Below are 18437 nucleotides of genomic sequence, written 5' to 3'. Positions count from 1 at the left end.
GAAATTCCACGAACTGCAGTGTCTACCAGTTTTTCACGTCTGTACACAATCACATGTCAATCTGACTGTAACGTATCACAATATATCATCACAATATCATTACATTAAATTGCTGAATTAATAAATTAAGTAATAAATCGTATTTGTCACAACAAAAATTTTTTATTCTAAAGCAATTATTTATGTAACATTAATTTATTTAAATATTATATATAACTTAATTCTCTTTGTATTTTAATACAATACATAATATCTTTAATCACAATTATTTCATTATATTCAATAAATATGAATTAATTTAATGTATTTTAATAGATAATAGTTTTTGGTATATTCAATATTACCTTTAAATATTTTCCATATTCAACATTGGACTAGTATTTTGAATGTCAACATTGGACTTGGTCCATTTTCAATATCAACATGGCACTTGCACTTAATTTCAAATATTTTATCTGACTCTTATATCATGTAACGCCTTTTTTTTAGTAAACATTCTTGGTAAGCAGCAAGCATGTATGAATTACAAAACTATGTGAAAAGTAGTAAGGAATACGTAATACATATAACTCAAGCTAAACTAGCTTTGGAAAATTACACACACACATACACCTATGCAGAGTGTTCCAGTCTTATGTACCGTGGCGACCGTTAATGGCAAATTCCTGAGATTTTGAGACAAATATTCTAATAAGTATCGAAACTACAATAGTTTCTAAATAAAAAATATTCTTTAAGTTATTTAATTAAACTGCTTGAAATTTTTTTGCGCACTCAGACATGATACGTTATACAGCAGTGAATGAATAGAAAAGAATAGAATTGATGTTTGAAAACATATTTACTATTGTGCAACGTTATACCATGTTTGAACGGACGAATTTTTAACAATTTAATTGGCTAACTTTAAAAACTCTTTATTTAAAAACTACGATAGCTTTGACATTTCGGTATTAAAATATTTGTCTTGAAATAATCTTAGGAATTTTCCATTAATGGTTGTCTCACACACACACACACACACACACACACACATATACACATACACACAGTAAATCTATTACGCCATATATATTTTTTATTTCGTTGCAGAATTAAAATAAAATCTATTTAATATTTATTTAAATTTAATTTTACGCATTTAAAAATTTAATTCTTCAAAATTATAAGAAAAGAAAGAGCTACAGTTTAAACAAGTTCTTTAATGCTTAATTATCAAACAATGAATACTTATAAAATTATCAACGAACGTTTCAACTTCAATCGTGTTATTCTCATTATTAGAAGATAATTAAATTATTAGATCCAGTACAAAATGTTAATATTAAAATGGCAATTGAAAATCAATAATTAAACTTACAAAATTTAGTCTCTCTCTCTCTCTCTCTCTCTCTCTCTCTCTCTCTCTCTCTCTCTCTCTCTCTCTCTCGCTCGCTAGCACTTACAAATATATTTATTTAAATTTTAAACAGTTTGAGTTTATAGTTTCCGAAGATTATTAATAACCGCTAAAAACTAATAAATTGTGATAGTAAAGCAGTTGTCAAAAATCATGAGATGTCAAAATGATAATTTGCAGATAGTAACCAAAGGACAGTAACTTCACAACATTACAATTATAAAAATGTGACTAATTGTCAACAAATTAAGCAGGATGTGCAAATTTTGTAATATAAAAATAATTATTTAGCGTTATCAACCTACATTATAAATGAATTCCTGCAACTATCAGAACCAAGTAATGATGTGTCATGTAATACGTTATAAAATTGAAATGGACCATTGTCTGCAAATTATTTTGACATTTCATAACTTTTTAATGTTTTTACCATTGCCTTATTGACTGTTTGCAGCTGTAAACATCCTGTAATTGTAAGTGAATATACATATTTGTAAATACAAATTCTAATTTAATTTTTATTATAATTTCGTAAGGGTATAGTTATAGAATTCAACTATTGTTTTAATATTAATAGTTTTGTACTGCATCAAATAATTTAGTTATTATTTAAATCGATGTCGCAACATTCTCGCGGTCCAATAAGATTTGCTATTATTTAATTATTATTATTATTACATTTAACATTAAGAATGATCTAATTATGGTTAATATTTTTATAAATTTTCATCATTTGATTACTAAGCATTAAACAACTTGTTTGACTGGTAACCTCTTTTTTCTTAATTTTTGAAATTTAAAACTATTTGAGTCTAAATCTATTAACTTTATATAAGTTCTAATTTTTTAATACACTACTCAACAAAATCTATGGAACACTTTCAAACACGCTAAAAATTTAACAATATTCAGAATACAGTAACTCGGTAAAAAACCATCGCAGACGAAAAACTAAAAAAGTATTTTAAAGGTTGAAATACTCTACTTTTGAAATCTATAACTGAAATTTCAATATGACTGATACTTTACGAAATTATACGGATACAAATGGATTGTATCCATTGTAAGATTTTTGTTTTCACCGAGTTATTGAACGTTGAAGCAAAAGTGATCACTTTTCTATAATCTTACATCAAATATCAAATAAAACCTCATGCCATAAATCTTTGTAAAGTTTGTAAAAAATTTTTAGATTTGACGGATATCTAATTGTATCCGTATAACTCCGTAAAGTATCAGTCATATTAAACTTTCAATTATATATATAGATTTCGAAAGTAAAGATTTCAACTTTTAAAATGCCTTTTTAATTTTTCGTCTGCGACGGTTTTTCATTGAGTTACGTTCTGAGTACTGCCAAATTTTTAGCATGTTTGAAAGTGTTTCCTACATTTTGTTGAGTAGTGTATATATACCATATATATATATATATATATATATATATAATTATAGATCTAATAACTAAATAATTTCCAATCTAAAAATTATTTAATACATAAACGCGATATTTCATATTTATGCTATCACATTGGGTGCGTTCTTTTAGGCATCGGATTTGGCAGCCGCTGCGCATCGGATTTGCCGAACGGGCATTTTTTATACGATCACGCAGATACGTAGCCGGCTGCGCAGCTAATTCTAATCGTCTGCGTATCTACTGCGTATCTATTACCAAAAGAACGAACATCTGCGCTGCAATCGACTGTGCAGTTGTGCTAAAAGAACGAATCATTGCAAGAACTGCTGTATCCGATGCCTAAAAGAACGCACCCATTGTGAAGTGTTATTGATTGTCGAATGTTAAGAGCGAGAGGGAGAGAGAGAGAAAGAGCATGCTTAATCTAATAAAATACAATCCAATCTATTAAATAATAAAAGGGAAGTATAGTAAATTTTGTTAAATACATTTTTCCATATATATGCTTTACTTCCTCTTACGAATAAATCACCTTTCCGCATTTTACATATCACATTTTTCTATCGTATTTTGATACATTTTCGTTGCATGTCTTGCATTTTATACTAGTTTATTATATATATGAAAAATCTATCAAAATTAATCTAACAAAAATATTTTTACACATACACAGACGTTTCTTTCTATACATTTAATAAAATATTATCTTAACTTGTTATATTTTTATAATATTAAAGTTTTTAATTAAAATGTAAAGATCATCTAGTTTCCATTTAGATATTTCTCGGTTTTTTTGGGAACTCTTTCAAAATAATTTAATATTGTAATTAAAAAGTCTGATTTATTTTTAATATATTTGATATTAAATTGTGTTGATATATGTTTTTTCTACCATTCTCAAGTAAAATGTGCTGTATATGTATTATTAGAAAATTACCCTATGTATTAGTATGATATAAATAAAAAAAATGCAATAAAATAGAATTTTATATGGAATAATTAATACATTAAAATGTATAGTGCAAAAATGTATTCCTCTTATACCAAAAAATCAGATTCATGATATGAATTTTAAATATCATATACATATGATGCGAAACTGATACGTCTGTTAATCGACATATTTATTGTTCGAAGCATACTAAGTATAGTGAAGTTACGGTATCCCTTTCTTACATTTCGTGACACTTCACCCTTATTCACGGATCGTAGTAATGTTGAAAAAATTTGTTGCGCAATTAATTTCTCTAACTGCATACGTTATCTTCAGATTGCAACTCCAGCAAGAAATTACGAAACGTTAACGTCGACTCAGTACATACATCGGCTACGAAACGTACTTCGAAATAGCGGGCGAATTGCGCCCATATTCCCGGTTCCTTTCGCTTTTCAGCCCGTCTGCGAAAGGCTGAGAAAATAACAGCGGTATTTGGCTAAGTGCGTACAGGTCCACGAATCTATTTGAGTAAAAAGTCAAGACGAAAGAAGAGTAGGAGGGAGAGGACAAGCAAAAACGACTTGGTGAAGAGATCGATATTGGTCCATGATTTCCCGCGTAATAAAAATCAACGAATGTATCCAATCGTCACTACTGCTTATCCAAGGCTGGACCAATGGTCGGCAAGTAGCACGAGGCTATCAACCAGCCGAATGTAACAGCACCGTCAACCAAGTTAGTTGGTGAAACCTTCGAGCTGTGGCTATCACATCCTTGATCATTGTCAACCGACACCTCCTGCAGTCTTCAACAAGCTCTGATTCTCAACTGGACTGGCTATCATGTACACTTTCGTCTTTCGCATCTGGTAAATTGTCACATTTTATTATGTTATTGTACACATTAGCTTTAATTGTAAGGATTTTTTTTTTTATTTAAATAGATAAAAAAATAAACAATTTTTACGATTTTTTTTCTTTTTTTTTAACAGAAAATCCCTACATCTAAAAATTACTGTGATAATTGCATCTTTCATAGTCATATGTAATAAATTAAAATAATTAAATATTTAAAAACTATAAATGCATCTTCAAATACAAAAAATACAAGTTTATTTATTTTTTTACTTCTTTTAATTCTGATTTTCTTAATTGAAGGATCCTCCTTTTCATCATTTATTGTAATATTTTAAGAAAATATATTTTAAAATGTGTTTTTTAAACTTAAAAAGAACGAAAAGGATTATATTCTCAGGATTATATTCTCAGCTCAAAAACAACAAGAAACGTACCACTTTTGTCCCTTTGGGGGCAAAATCAGCATTTTTTTAACATCTTTATAAAAATATTTTATTTATTGTAAAAATAGTTCATATATGAGCATAAATATTTTATATGTGAACATCATTTTATCTTCACAAAGAAAGTTATTCCTTAATTTTTAATGCAATATTATAATAATTAAGATTATGCGGCTATCGGAAGATATCAAATATCGGGTGCAGTCAAGAATTATCTTCAGAATCGGATTAACGTGTTACATATAAGTGTATTGTAATTTCCAAAAATAAATAAATATTAGTATTTATCAGATCGAGTTAGGATATAAAGATCATTTGCTATATGTATGTATAAATAAGGGAAAATTATGGCTAATTGATGGACATTGTGTGCAAAAAAACTTGTAGACACTAATATTAATATTAAACTACAATTATTGTTATGGTTCTACTATCAGAATGAAATTATGTGTATCGAATAATTAAATTTCTATTTTTATTATATATTGTCGTTCTTCGTATTAATGGGCACATATTTTTGATAACTAAAATATTTTATAATGCTTTCATAATATAGTAATTCATTTATAGTTTTCTTTTAGAATTTAATTAAATTATTATCCGTTCAATATATCAATTCAATTTTAATATGCATAACGTGACTACAAGTGACCAATGTACGAATAATTATTTATAAACATTTGATTAAAAGCGTAGTCTTTAATTTTTCGTTGAGTAATATTACAAAACTAGATTTGTACATAATTTTGAAATAGCGATATAAAGAATGTTATGTCACATATTTGTGTCTACACACACACATGACTAAATTTATTATCTGTATATGTACATATAACTCAAGTGCAAATTTTTATGAAAAGTAACACCTTTGACTAAAGTCTAGTGTTTTTAAATCATTTGCATGTAAATTAAATACGACATGTTTCCTATTTTATTTTATAATCACGTCTTTACTGAACTTGTAACTAGCCTATTTTTTTATACACTTATGTGTATTAAAAATTGCAATGATTGATAAATACACGTTAAACGTAAAACAGAATTTTCCTCGAACATGTCATGAACTTATAATTATGGAGAAATACGGAAATATTTTTTTCCATTTCATAATAAAAGTATGAAAAAAAAGTATTAAAAAAATTAAATAAACATATTTAATGAATATTTTATTCTCTTCACAGACATTTCTTTTCATCATTTTTATTACTATAGAAAGAAATTGTATATCTCAAAAAAGCATTAGTTTGATTTTCTTAATTAATATATTAAGGAGGAGAAAAAAGGGCTAATGTGTGAGAGTCACATCTCAAATACAAAAAAAATCATATATTAATGTCTTTAAAAATAATACATATATTAATAAAAACGCAAAAAATGCTAGAACATTTTCAGATTAAAAGTAACACACGAAGAATCATATAAAAACATCTTAATTAATAATACAAGACTTTCATACGAATCATATTTTGATATTTATAGTATAACATTTATTGAGTAGCTGCTATGAATAGTTAACTACTTCTTTACCTTTTTCACTCAGCGAGGCCATTTCGCTATGATATATAAATTCTGCACGTATGTATAGGCATGACGATTATTTACCTTTGCTTCTTCTTCAAATCTCTTCATACGAAGCAAAGATCTACTGTTTATACCGGGTGGGGCAATAACTTTGTCCACCTTGAATATCTCCGCTATTCTTAGAGATATGAAAATATTGTTATTACAAAAGTTGTGGGGCATCAAGAGAACTATAACATATGCTAGTCATAATTTTTTTAGGTGGAGGCGCTTCTGAGATTTCAAGGTCAACTTCATTTTTTTAAGTGGAATTATATGAATTTTTTTTTCACTATATGATTCCCCTAATTATTCTGTACATAAAAGTATTAAGGTTGAGATATAAAAAAACCAATAGTTTACGAGATATTTTACACATTGTTTTGGTGCATATTGACAAAAAATGTTTAATAATTCATGAACTGTTGACTTTTTATATATTCGTACCTTAATGCTTTTGTAAACAGTTTAATGAGGTGAATCAATTGGTGTGAAGAAAACACATAGTTGCTTATTTCTAAATTATCCATTTTGCGTACGTATTTTTTTATAGCAACTATGCGTTTTCTTCAGTTTCCATCTACCAATCGCTTATAATAAATTCCTTACCTTGATGTCGGATGCATCATTATTTCACCAATAATTTATCTATACGATGTTTTTTCGTTTTGTTACTTCTGAAGAAGACTCAATCCATGAGTCGAAACATGTAAAGTTTGATTAAGCCCTTTTTTTATTTTTGTATTAAGTTCGTTCTTGTCTTTTCATATTTATGTATATATTTTTATATCTTCGTATTTAGTCTTGTTTTTCATGTTAATTTATATTAATTTATTTTATCTTTTTACTATGTGATTAAAGAAATTTTTAATGTTTGACTCTTAATTTGTCTTTTTGATTTCTATTTATGTTTGAGAATAAGAGTCCTTTACTTACTTATTTATTCGATTAATGATCTTTTATTTCAGTGTGGCCTGCACACTCCTTGCTGTGGCCTTCGCCGAGATACGTGAGTAACGTTATGGATATTAAAGTATGTGTGTATTTTGTGTATGTGTGTGTGTGTGTGTGTGTGTGTGTGTGTGTGTGTGTGTGTGTGTGTGTGTGTGTGTGTGTGTGTGTGTGTGTGTGTGTGCTGTGTTTGATTGTTTACAGATTATATTCATAGGTATTATAAAATAATAAAACAATATAAGTAGTATTAGGCTCTTCAGAAATGAAATATAAGTTATTAATATTGCCAATAAGAGCTAATATTGAATAAACGCATTATATAGGTAATATAGTAAGTTAAATATTATCTCGATTCCTATTTTTAAGTCCTCTCTCCTCATATATATAAATTGAGTTTAATTAATTTTAATATATATAAATGTGTTTCTCATTTTCGTATTTAAATCCAATGAGAAAATGTCAATTTTAATTACTATTAATTATATCCAATTTATGTTCCGAAGAAGACCCAAAAATAATAATAATAAATAGTAATACACTATTAAATTATAAAATTATAAAAGTGCATCTAATCATAAAGTTGTCCATCACATATGTGTATTACGTGATACACAAGTTAGAAAAATCTTAATCATTAATCTCATCTTAACGATGTGTGTATTACATTAGCAACAATGGTAAGGAAATATTGCATCCGTACGATTATTCAATGTGACTTGAAATAATATGAAGTTGTTATGTAAAATATGGTAAAATTATTATTTAAGATAATAAAAAAAACAGTAATTTTCTTAATAAACGACAAACAGTCAATTGCAAAAGAGAATCCAATCCATCAATAGAATTAAATGAGCGTTAATTTGTTTATAACAAATTTGTAAAAAATGTTATACATATATTTAATTTATGCAAATATTGTTTTTATTGATCCATAAACGAGTATCATGAACAGAAATGAATATCATGTTGCCATGTAATACTTAATCTTGAATTATTATAACTAATTATAATTTAATAGAAGGACTATGAGTCAAAGCAAGATGTAATAAATTAGAATTATATTAACATAGAATTAAAATTGAAATAAGCAAACATTTGTCATTGTGTTTATCTTCTCATAAAATTATTTTCTGAAGTATGTTAATCATCTAGCTTAACATACTTTAAACATTTCACATCGCAGCATTTAACATTTGTTCTTTATTATAATTGATTATTTTATTATTGGACAAATTAAACATAAAGCTCTTTTATCGTTTGACTATATTATAGACTTATAAAATACATACCCAGTATGGGTATATATATCCCACTGTGAGAACAAGAAAACAATAGTAAAAAATCTCTATTCGTCTACTTTACTGTGCGCGAATATGCGCGCGTAAGAGAAGAATAGAAATTCACACACATCGATGTTTTACATCTCTTAAGATACGTCCGAGAGACTCTATTAACGCTAATTGTGTAATTCTATTTTTATTTTACGTCCAATGAACGATGAAGATAGAATGACACAAATAGCGTTAATAGCGTCTCTCCACAAACGCACTCTTACCGTTTTTTTTTTGTTGGTTTCACTTCTATCATAGAGGCATGCTGCGTCTATTTTATAAGTATACGCACCCTACTCACAAGCTCTGCGACAGTTCGTTTTAGAATATAACATATTATATTGAGAACATTCAATGTACATTTAATTTTGTACTGATAATGACCGAAAACTAAGATCGAAATATATGCCATAAAATTTTAAACATTAAAATTATATATTTACAATAATATCTCGTATGGCTCATTTGATTTTTATAAAATCGAATAGCTCATATTGATTTTTATAAAATCGAAAAACAACATTCTCTTGCTGTTTTGTATAATGGGCAAATAAGAGTAAATAACAATCACCGCAGTTCTCAGTGCGTTAAAATAATTTAATGTCAAGGTTAAAAAACCAATCCAAGTTCCGGACGTTTCGACTGACTTCCACTCGAATATCATGATATCGGTGACCGTTTATGTTGTGAGTTGTTGTGCTCGTAAATGACTTTGATTTTGATCGTTATATAAGATTTTATTTTAATGTTCCTGTGTTCGGTCAAGGCGGATTATTATCATCTGAGACAATGATAATTTTGTTTATCACATGATTTCAACTGCAATTGAAATTTGGGTGGACTTACATGTTTTTGACCGATCAGAGGATTGTTTGAAATGACCAATCGCTTATATTAATTTTACTGTATGCTGAAGATGACTGGAAAAGTCAGTCGAAACGTTCGCAACTTGGATTGGTTTTTTAACCTTGACATTAAATTATTTTAACGCACTGAGAACTGCGGTGATTGTTTTTTACTCTCATTTGCCCATTATACAAATAAGTTGTGTTTGAATTTCGAGAGTCCATTATAACTGTTATTTTTTTCTCTTGCTTTGTTAACAAATTCCAGGCTATGACATTTATATTACATGATTCAGTAAATTATAATTTAATATTAATAAATTTATAAAATCAAATTTTCATTTTATATGATTTTACATGTCTGCGATTTCATATAAAATAATCTAATAGAACTATATATATTTATAAAACGTTTTTTAAAATTAAACATAAAAACTAAGCCTCTATTTGCATAACTAATCTCAAATTCAAACTCATCGAGTATCATAAACGAGCACTAATGTTTTAGAAAATTTTGTTCTTCTACATGTCAAAGCAATTATCATTTATTGATTTTTACTTGGAAGAAAAAGTACATAACGGATATGATTTACATGTATACTAAAAGTAAATAATTTAGAGAAGTTAATTAAATGTCTCAAAATTATGATCAATTTTTGTTGAGGAAATTTATAAAATAGTTTATATGATAATAACGATTACTAAACATGTTAATAGCTTATTTACTTAAATCATGTAATAAAATACCTAGATATATTTTCATATAAATGTACTGGATTTCATTGCAGACAATGTCTTTTTCAAAATAAATAATACAATATAAAATATATCAATCTACATAAGAATCATCACATTAAAACTTTTTTGCATTACATTATTTACTCTCGTTTCCTCTTTTCAAATCTCCTAAATATCTTTTATATGTAGATTTTTTAATTTACTTTGTCTTATTAAATACTTATTACGTATAAAATATTTTTCTTTTTTTATATTAATGCATTTATTATTTGAAAACAATTTTATAGATATGATATACAAATGATTTAATTAAAGCTACGCTTTTCCAAAAAGCTTGATAAATACTGCGCTCATTAATTTTACATTGATTTAATTCAAATACATTTATAATTTATAATATATCTAAAAACAATGTATATATTAGTAAATTATAAATATATAAAAATATGATTTCTTTCATCATGGATGAAAATGTAAATAATAGCAATCATTACTATCTTATTTCTTATCTCTCATATAAATGTATTATTTGTTATAAGATTTACAAAATATCATTAAAATAATTTTATAGTTTAGAGAAAATTCATAAATCGGTTTTGTGTTTTTTACAGCATCGTACATAAAAATATGTCATCGAAAGGATCCAAATATAAATAATTGCGTACTTAATTCAATTGAGCAACTACGAAGCAAATTGAAGGCAGGAATTCCAGAATTAGAGGTTCCAGCAATTGAACCACTTACATTAAAACATATACGATTATTGAGAGGTCCTCAAGCTGCAAGGCTTGATGTCAACCTTACAAATTTACAGGTGATTATATCAAAACTTATTATTTTTTTTTAAATTTTTAAAGTTTTTATTATTTACAGTATAACTTCAGAAATATATGTATGAATGAATATATGTATATATATTGAGTGTACAAATAAGTTTTAAAGCGTTTTTTGTATAACCTACAATTTAAACTTAGAATTCAAATATTTTCGCGCTCGTTTGATATGTGGTGGCGCTTAATGTGTACTATTAAAAAAAAACAATTAACTTCACACACACACAAAATTGGAAACTTAATCTCAAAATTAAATGGTTTTAAAATGGCGAGCAACAAGCAATTTATTCGACACTCGATACAAATTTTATCAAGGAAAAAGCGCTGCTAAAGCATATGAATCAATTTGTTCTATTCTTGGAAACAATGTTGTATTCAAAAGTACGTGCGAGTTTTGGTTTAGGCGAATTAAAGAGAATGATTTAAATGTTAGCGATAGAGAACGTAGTATGGTGCTCCTCAGAAGGTTACAGACAATCAATTGCAAGCATTACTCGATCAAAACTCATGTTAAACACAAAAAGAATTTGCACAGCAACTTGGAGTAACTCAACAAGATATTTTAATTCGTTTACGGCAGATGGGAAGGATTCTGAAGGAAGGAAAGTATAAGTGCCGCATGCATTAAGTGAAAAAAACAAAATGATGACTTGAGAAGTGTTTTGAATCTGTACAATAAACAAAATAGAAAATCTTTCTTGTGGAAATCGTGACTGGTGATGAAAAGTGGATTTTTTACGATAATCCTAAAAAGAGAAAACATTATGTGGATCCAGGGCAACCCACTACGTCAACGCCAAAACGCAACATCCATAGCAGCAAAGTTTTGCTATGCATCTAGTGGGACATGAAGATAGAAATGCTATATTATGAGCTGCTCCACCCGAACGAAATGATTAACAGTGATCGCTACAGTCAACAATTGATCCGTTAAATAAAGAAATCGAACGAAATCGTTCATTTACTAGCAAAGGAAAACATCTCGTGAAATTGCTTCATGACAACGCTAGGCCTCATGTTAGTAAATCTGTAAAGGAAACGTTGCTAGCGCTTGGTTGGGAAATTCTACCGCACCCGGCGTATAGCCCAGATATAGCCCGTTCAGACTATCATTTATTCCGGTCAATGCAAAACGCCTTGCCCGGTGTACACATTCGAGCATTTGAAGAAAATGGATAGATAATTTTATCGCATCGAAAGACGAAACCTTCTTGGCTTCTAGAATTCGCAAGCTGCACGAAAGATGGCTAAAGGTCAGATAATGACGGAGATTATTTTAATAATTAAGTATGTTTTCGTTTCTAAATAAATAAATATTAAATTTCATTAAAAACGCTTTAAAACTTATTTGTACACCTATGATTGAAGATTTAGTAAAAAAAAAACTGTAAATATTGTCTATAAATTATTAATAATGTATTTTATTATATTTATCAAAAATACATAAACACATATATAGTCAATGGCATAACAGGGTCATTAACTGTAAATGAATAATTTATTGCAAAAAATTAAAATTAAAATTATATTTTAAAAATACATTATATGCACTAATTAATATGAATAGTATCCAATAACTATTATTATTAACTGTCATCGAGACATGCTTCCTATGAGATTTGCATTCGGAGATTGAGAAAGCCAATCCATCAATTATATTTGTAAAAAAGTTGTGAAAAACACGTCTCGTGGAAAGCATAACAAACTATAATTAATAATAGTAATTAAAGGCTGTTTTAAGTAAATGCATTTTAATAAAAATGTAATGTATACTTTTAAAGTATATCTTTATTTATGCTCGGCGCTCCTTTTAAATAATTAACTTCTTTCAAATAATAATGCTTCTTACTGATTGTAAATATGATATTTTTGAATTAAAAACTTATGTGTATTAGGTATTTGGACCATCAACATTTAAAATCCGAGATTTAAAAATTGACCCGGAGAATGTGTTTATTACTTTCAAAGTTGGCTTTCAAAAACTTGACTTTCGAGGAAAATATAAAATAAATGCACAAATTCTTTTGCTCAACCTAGTTGGAGATGGAAATCTCACTGGAACCTTCTGTAAGTTCTTTACACATTTTTATGGTTATTAATAACTATTATGATAACAAAATGATTTCCATATTTATAAAAAGAGATAACAAAAAAATTTACAAGAATATTTGTTTCTGCGTTTAACTTGTTACATGTTTGCAGTTGGTTACGATAGCGAGTGCTTGATGAAAAGTAAAAAAATTATTAAAAACAACAGCACATATGTGAACTTTGAAAAGATGAAAATTAAAATAAAAATAAACAAAGCTGCACTCAATTTTGACAATCTATTTGGTGGCGATCCTGTTCTTGGTATGTTATTATTTCATGCAATGTCTCTATCACGAGAAACTCATTGGAAGTACAAGCATCATTATATTTGCACTACGATTGACTTTCTTTCTTTTAAACCAGGATCAGCAAGCAACGAAATTTTGAATTCAAATAGCGAATTCTTAATAGATGAAATAAGACCAGTACTGGAAGACAGCTTGTCAGATCTCTTCACGAGTATCGCAAACAAGATTACCTTAAAGTTTACATACGACGATTTGTTCCCGAATAATTAATCTTTCTATTCTGGCGATTCATTATTAACAATAGATTACGTTATCATTTCTTTATTCTGAAATGTTTAAATGTTGTTTTTTTTTTGTTGTATTTAATAAGAAAATTTTGATGAAACTGTAGCAATACTGTAATATTTCCGCAGCTTTTTTTTTTTAGGTGTATATCTCATAACAAACACATATAATTAATATAATATACAAACTTATATTGCATTTAACTGTTTTGAAATTAACACTTAATTGCTTTACAAAAATTACAACGAGAAAACTTTTTTGCAATCTACCTTTTAGAACAATTATGCAATAACATCTCAGATAGTCAAATTATTGTACTTTAATCCCAAGTTTATTATCAGTAATGCATTAAACGTATTAAACTTACTGTAGAGGAAAAGGTAATATTATAGTCAATATAGATACAATAGCCCCCTTATCTCTGCTATTAAGTCGCGAATACTGTAGTGATTACTTACGGAATTATTATATATATTTAATAATTAATACGTTAAACAGGGTAAATAAGAGTCAAATTACAATTAAAAATCTAAATCTAATAATTTATTCTAATATATTGCGAAAAATATCACGTAATTTTTCGCAATATATTAGAATAAATTATCAAATTTAGATTTTTAGTTGTAATTTGACTCTTATTTGCCCTGTTTAACGTATTAATTATTATTATATAAAAGAGTCCTTGAAATCTTCACTTTATTTATATATATTTACTTACAAATAAGCCTACTCAAGTATTACACTCCGATTTTGATGAGTTCTTAATATATTGTTCTCCAGATAAAAATACGTGTCCCTTATTTTCATCTGGAGAACAACATACTAAAAACTCATCAAAATTGAAGTGTCATACAATACCTCTTTTTTCTCATTATCAGATGAAATACCGAATGAAGCCAGCGTACTTGAGCTATGTTCCAAATCTATAGTTTATGTTACGTGCACTATAATAGATTTTCAATATTCAGAATATTAACAGAACAATTTGCAATACATACTATAAAAATCAATTGTTAATTGTACCCACAATTAAATAATGATTACAATTAATTAATTGTAATCATACAAACCCACAATTACAATTAACTTATTTAATTGTCAATTGCAATTAAAAATGTAATTTTAATTGTTAATTATTAATTCTCAAAACAATTTAATTGTGCCCAACACTGGTAGTAGGCAAACGGAACCCTATCAGTGATACGTCATATATATATACATTAATTTAAATACACATACCAACAATACTTTACTTTTCTGTTAATTTTGGAATGTTGTCTTTTTATTCAAAGCTAATGTTTTAAATCTATTTTTGTGGATGGCCAACCACCTCTGTTTCTCGTCGAGCTATTATGCAATGTCATCTTATTTTTATAAATAGCGTTCTAAATAATAAATGTTTTGTTACTTTAAATTTAGAATCAATTGAACAATATTTTGATAAATGTAATTGTTAAGTTTTAAATTAAATATTGATTATTTTTTAACCAAGTTATTTTACAAAATGTAAATATAGGGTATCATAATACCACTTTCTCCTCTAATAATGTATAGTTCATAATGTACAATTCCTAAAAAAATATTCAGATATTGTATTTAATAATTCAATGTCTCTAAAACATCCGATAAAAAGTTTTTTATGCATGAATATATGTATATCAGTATGTATAATATATATAACGTATATAAATATTTATATAGACATACAACTATATTTAAAATGTATCCATATGTCCAGACATTTTTTTTATAAAATTACTTTTTAGTGTAAATTAGATACTCTTTTTCAAGCTTTTAATTCTTTTCATCCTCGACTTCAGTTCACACTGGAAATAGGAGGAGATAAGTTGAACTTTTTAGATACCACTATTTCTAAAATTAATAATATATTTATTTTTGATTGGTACCGAAAACCCACCTTTTCTGGTAGATTCTTGAATTTTCTCTCTAATCATCCTATATCTCAAAAGAGGGGTGTTGTGTTTTCTTTGGTTGACAGAGCTTTTTTACTCTCTGATTTTGGATTTCATAAAAGAAATCTAACTCTTATCATTGACATTTTACTGGATAATGATTATCCTTTGGATTTTATCTTTGATTCTGTCAACCTCAGAATAAAGCATCTATTAAAGAATCATAAAGATCACGCTCGTACACAGATTGATAATAATATTAATGCATGTCCATCTTGGCTTACGGTGCCTTTCATTCCGATCCACGCGGAGAAATTTAAGAGATTTGATAGGAGTGTTGTCAGAGTTTCTTTTCGTAGTCCGAACAAAATGAAAAAATACATTAAGGTGCAAAAGGACTCACGTCTCCACACATCTAAAAGTAACGTCGTTTATAAAATTCAGTGTAACGATTGCGATGCTTCTTATGTGGGGCAAACCAGCAGACAATTGAAAACAAGAATTAAAGAACACCGTAATCATATAAATTATAATAGTTCTACCAGATCGGTAATAACTGATCACAGATTGGAGTATAATCATGACTTTCGGTGGGACGATGTTGAAATTCTTGATGAGGAACCTTGTTACAGGAAGCGATTGGTCTCAGAAATGTTAAATATTAAAAAACAGAAATTTAGCCTAAACTTACAAACCGACACGGAAGGTCTTCATGAAGCATATATACCCATTATAAACAAAATTTGATCTTTCTGTATCAGTTGTTGCCGGTCGTTATTTAGTTGGAATTGGTCCGTTTGAGGATGTTTGACGTGTTCCATGTATTACTTTTTATCTCAAGATGTACTTCGACAGTTTTGTAATATTTCTGACATAAGTTTTTTTAAAGAAAAAATTTTTTACTGTTTTTTTATTGTGTGACAATTATCATTATGACTATTTTTGTAAATATATGGATACACGGACCAACTAATATTTTCACGCATAGATTTGCAAATTTTTTGGTATGTTTTGCGCATCGTTAATTTTCATTCTTAGAATTTAAGATTACAATCTTTTAATTAATATATGTTCATTTATTGTTTTCAGTTATATATTTAACTATGCACAAGATTTTCTTTTGTATTGATGTTTGTCCATAATTATGTACATCTCAACGTTAAGTGTTTCATCTGAAGAGGACCAGATTTGGTGGTCGAAACTAGTAATATAATTTAACATCTGTTTTTTTAATCGTTACATTTATGTAAATTTTTATAAGTTCATTTTAGAATATATGTATTAATTTGTTGTTAATTATCTTTTCGTTTGACTCTTACAATGCCATTTCCACGTTTATAATGTTTAAAAAGATAATTTTTTTGTATTATTTCTTTTTTTTTTAAATCAAATTTTTAAAAATATAAAAAAATTGCTTATGCAATTGCTTATACGGTGTTTGCGAAAATTGTAAAATGATAAAAGACTTTTCTTCTCATTGTCAGTTTAGTCCATTCTACCGCTATGCGATAGATCAATTTTTCTTACATACTTCTCAAACATTCTATATCATTGTATATGATTATATAAAATTATAAATAATTATATATAACTACTTTTTTGACATTTCTCCAAACTTGATTTTCTTTAAAACAAACAATATGAAAATTATTTTTCTAATTATTTTGATGTTTTCTCGTTATCTTTATTACACTAAAAAGTAATTTTACAAAAGAAAGAAGAATGTATAAATATGTATGGACATATTTCATATATAATTTCATACATAATACAATATATATTTATAAATATTTACACATTTTTATGTATGTTTATATTTATGTACATTTAAGCAGAACAAATTTTTGTCAAACAAAAATTCTAAGTTACTTATTTTAAAATAACTATTACGATAGTTGAATTGTTTTATTAGTTTTTGTATTACATTAAAAGCATTGAATGTAATTATGTCACATTTTGTTAGTATTTAAGACATAAAAAAGTGTCAGAACTTCCAAAGACTTCGGCAATAAAACCTTTTTACAAGAAAAGGTTTCAAATAAAAATTTGACAGTTTTAGAGTAAAAATATGCAAATAACTTTTATGCAATACATTTCTTATAATAAGAAATTAATATATAATTCGTATTATATAAAATCGATATTTATCTATACATATACAAAATTTTGTATCTATAAGTATATATATTTCTTGTTATATTCATATGTTTTTCCGTACATGTTATAAACTAAAATTAGTTACAAAACTTGTATTTAAAACATTTATTTCAAAACTTTTTCGTTGTCGATATAATTGAAAATATATTGAAACACCTCTTTTCAACACTTTCTTCGCAATTTATATGTAAACAATAATTTCATTTTCTTTATAAAAAAATAAAAATATAAAGAAATGTTAAAATTTATATTAACCAACTTATATAGCACAAACCTCAAGTCCTATGTCCTTTGAAGCACACAATAATGTAAAATTTTAATGGGAAAGAGATGGGTAAAATAACTGCTCGTATCTATTTGAAATAGCATATGTAAAATAGTTGTAATCTTTCCATTTAGAAATATAAAATGCAAAATGGTTTTTAGACA

At 27.1% G+C, this 18437-nt stretch overlaps 1 protein-coding gene across 1 annotated transcript; it reads left to right on the top strand.

Moving 5' to 3' along the window:
• The first annotated feature begins 4564 nt into the window (after positions 1 to 4564).
• LOC108781501 (protein takeout) lies at positions 4565 to 13923 on the top strand. The gene is made up of 6 exons (XM_018549475.1): positions 4565 to 4621; positions 7582 to 7622; positions 11093 to 11295; positions 13210 to 13381; positions 13517 to 13666; positions 13769 to 13923. The coding sequence occupies exons 1-6, from the start codon at positions 4596 to 4598 to the stop codon at positions 13921 to 13923; spliced, it is 747 nt and encodes a 248-aa protein (XP_018404977.1). The 5' UTR covers positions 4565 to 4595.
• Positions 13924 to 18437: the final 4514 nt, after the last annotated feature.

The sequence above is a fragment of the Cyphomyrmex costatus genome, unplaced genomic scaffold, assembly GCF_001594065.2.
Source record: "Cyphomyrmex costatus isolate MS0001 unplaced genomic scaffold, Ccosl1.0 scaffold825, whole genome shotgun sequence".
Taxonomy (NCBI): Eukaryota; Metazoa; Arthropoda; class Insecta; order Hymenoptera; family Formicidae; genus Cyphomyrmex; species Cyphomyrmex costatus.
The sequence above is the reverse complement of the archived record's forward strand: the minus strand, read 5'-3'. Positions and strand labels throughout refer to the sequence as shown.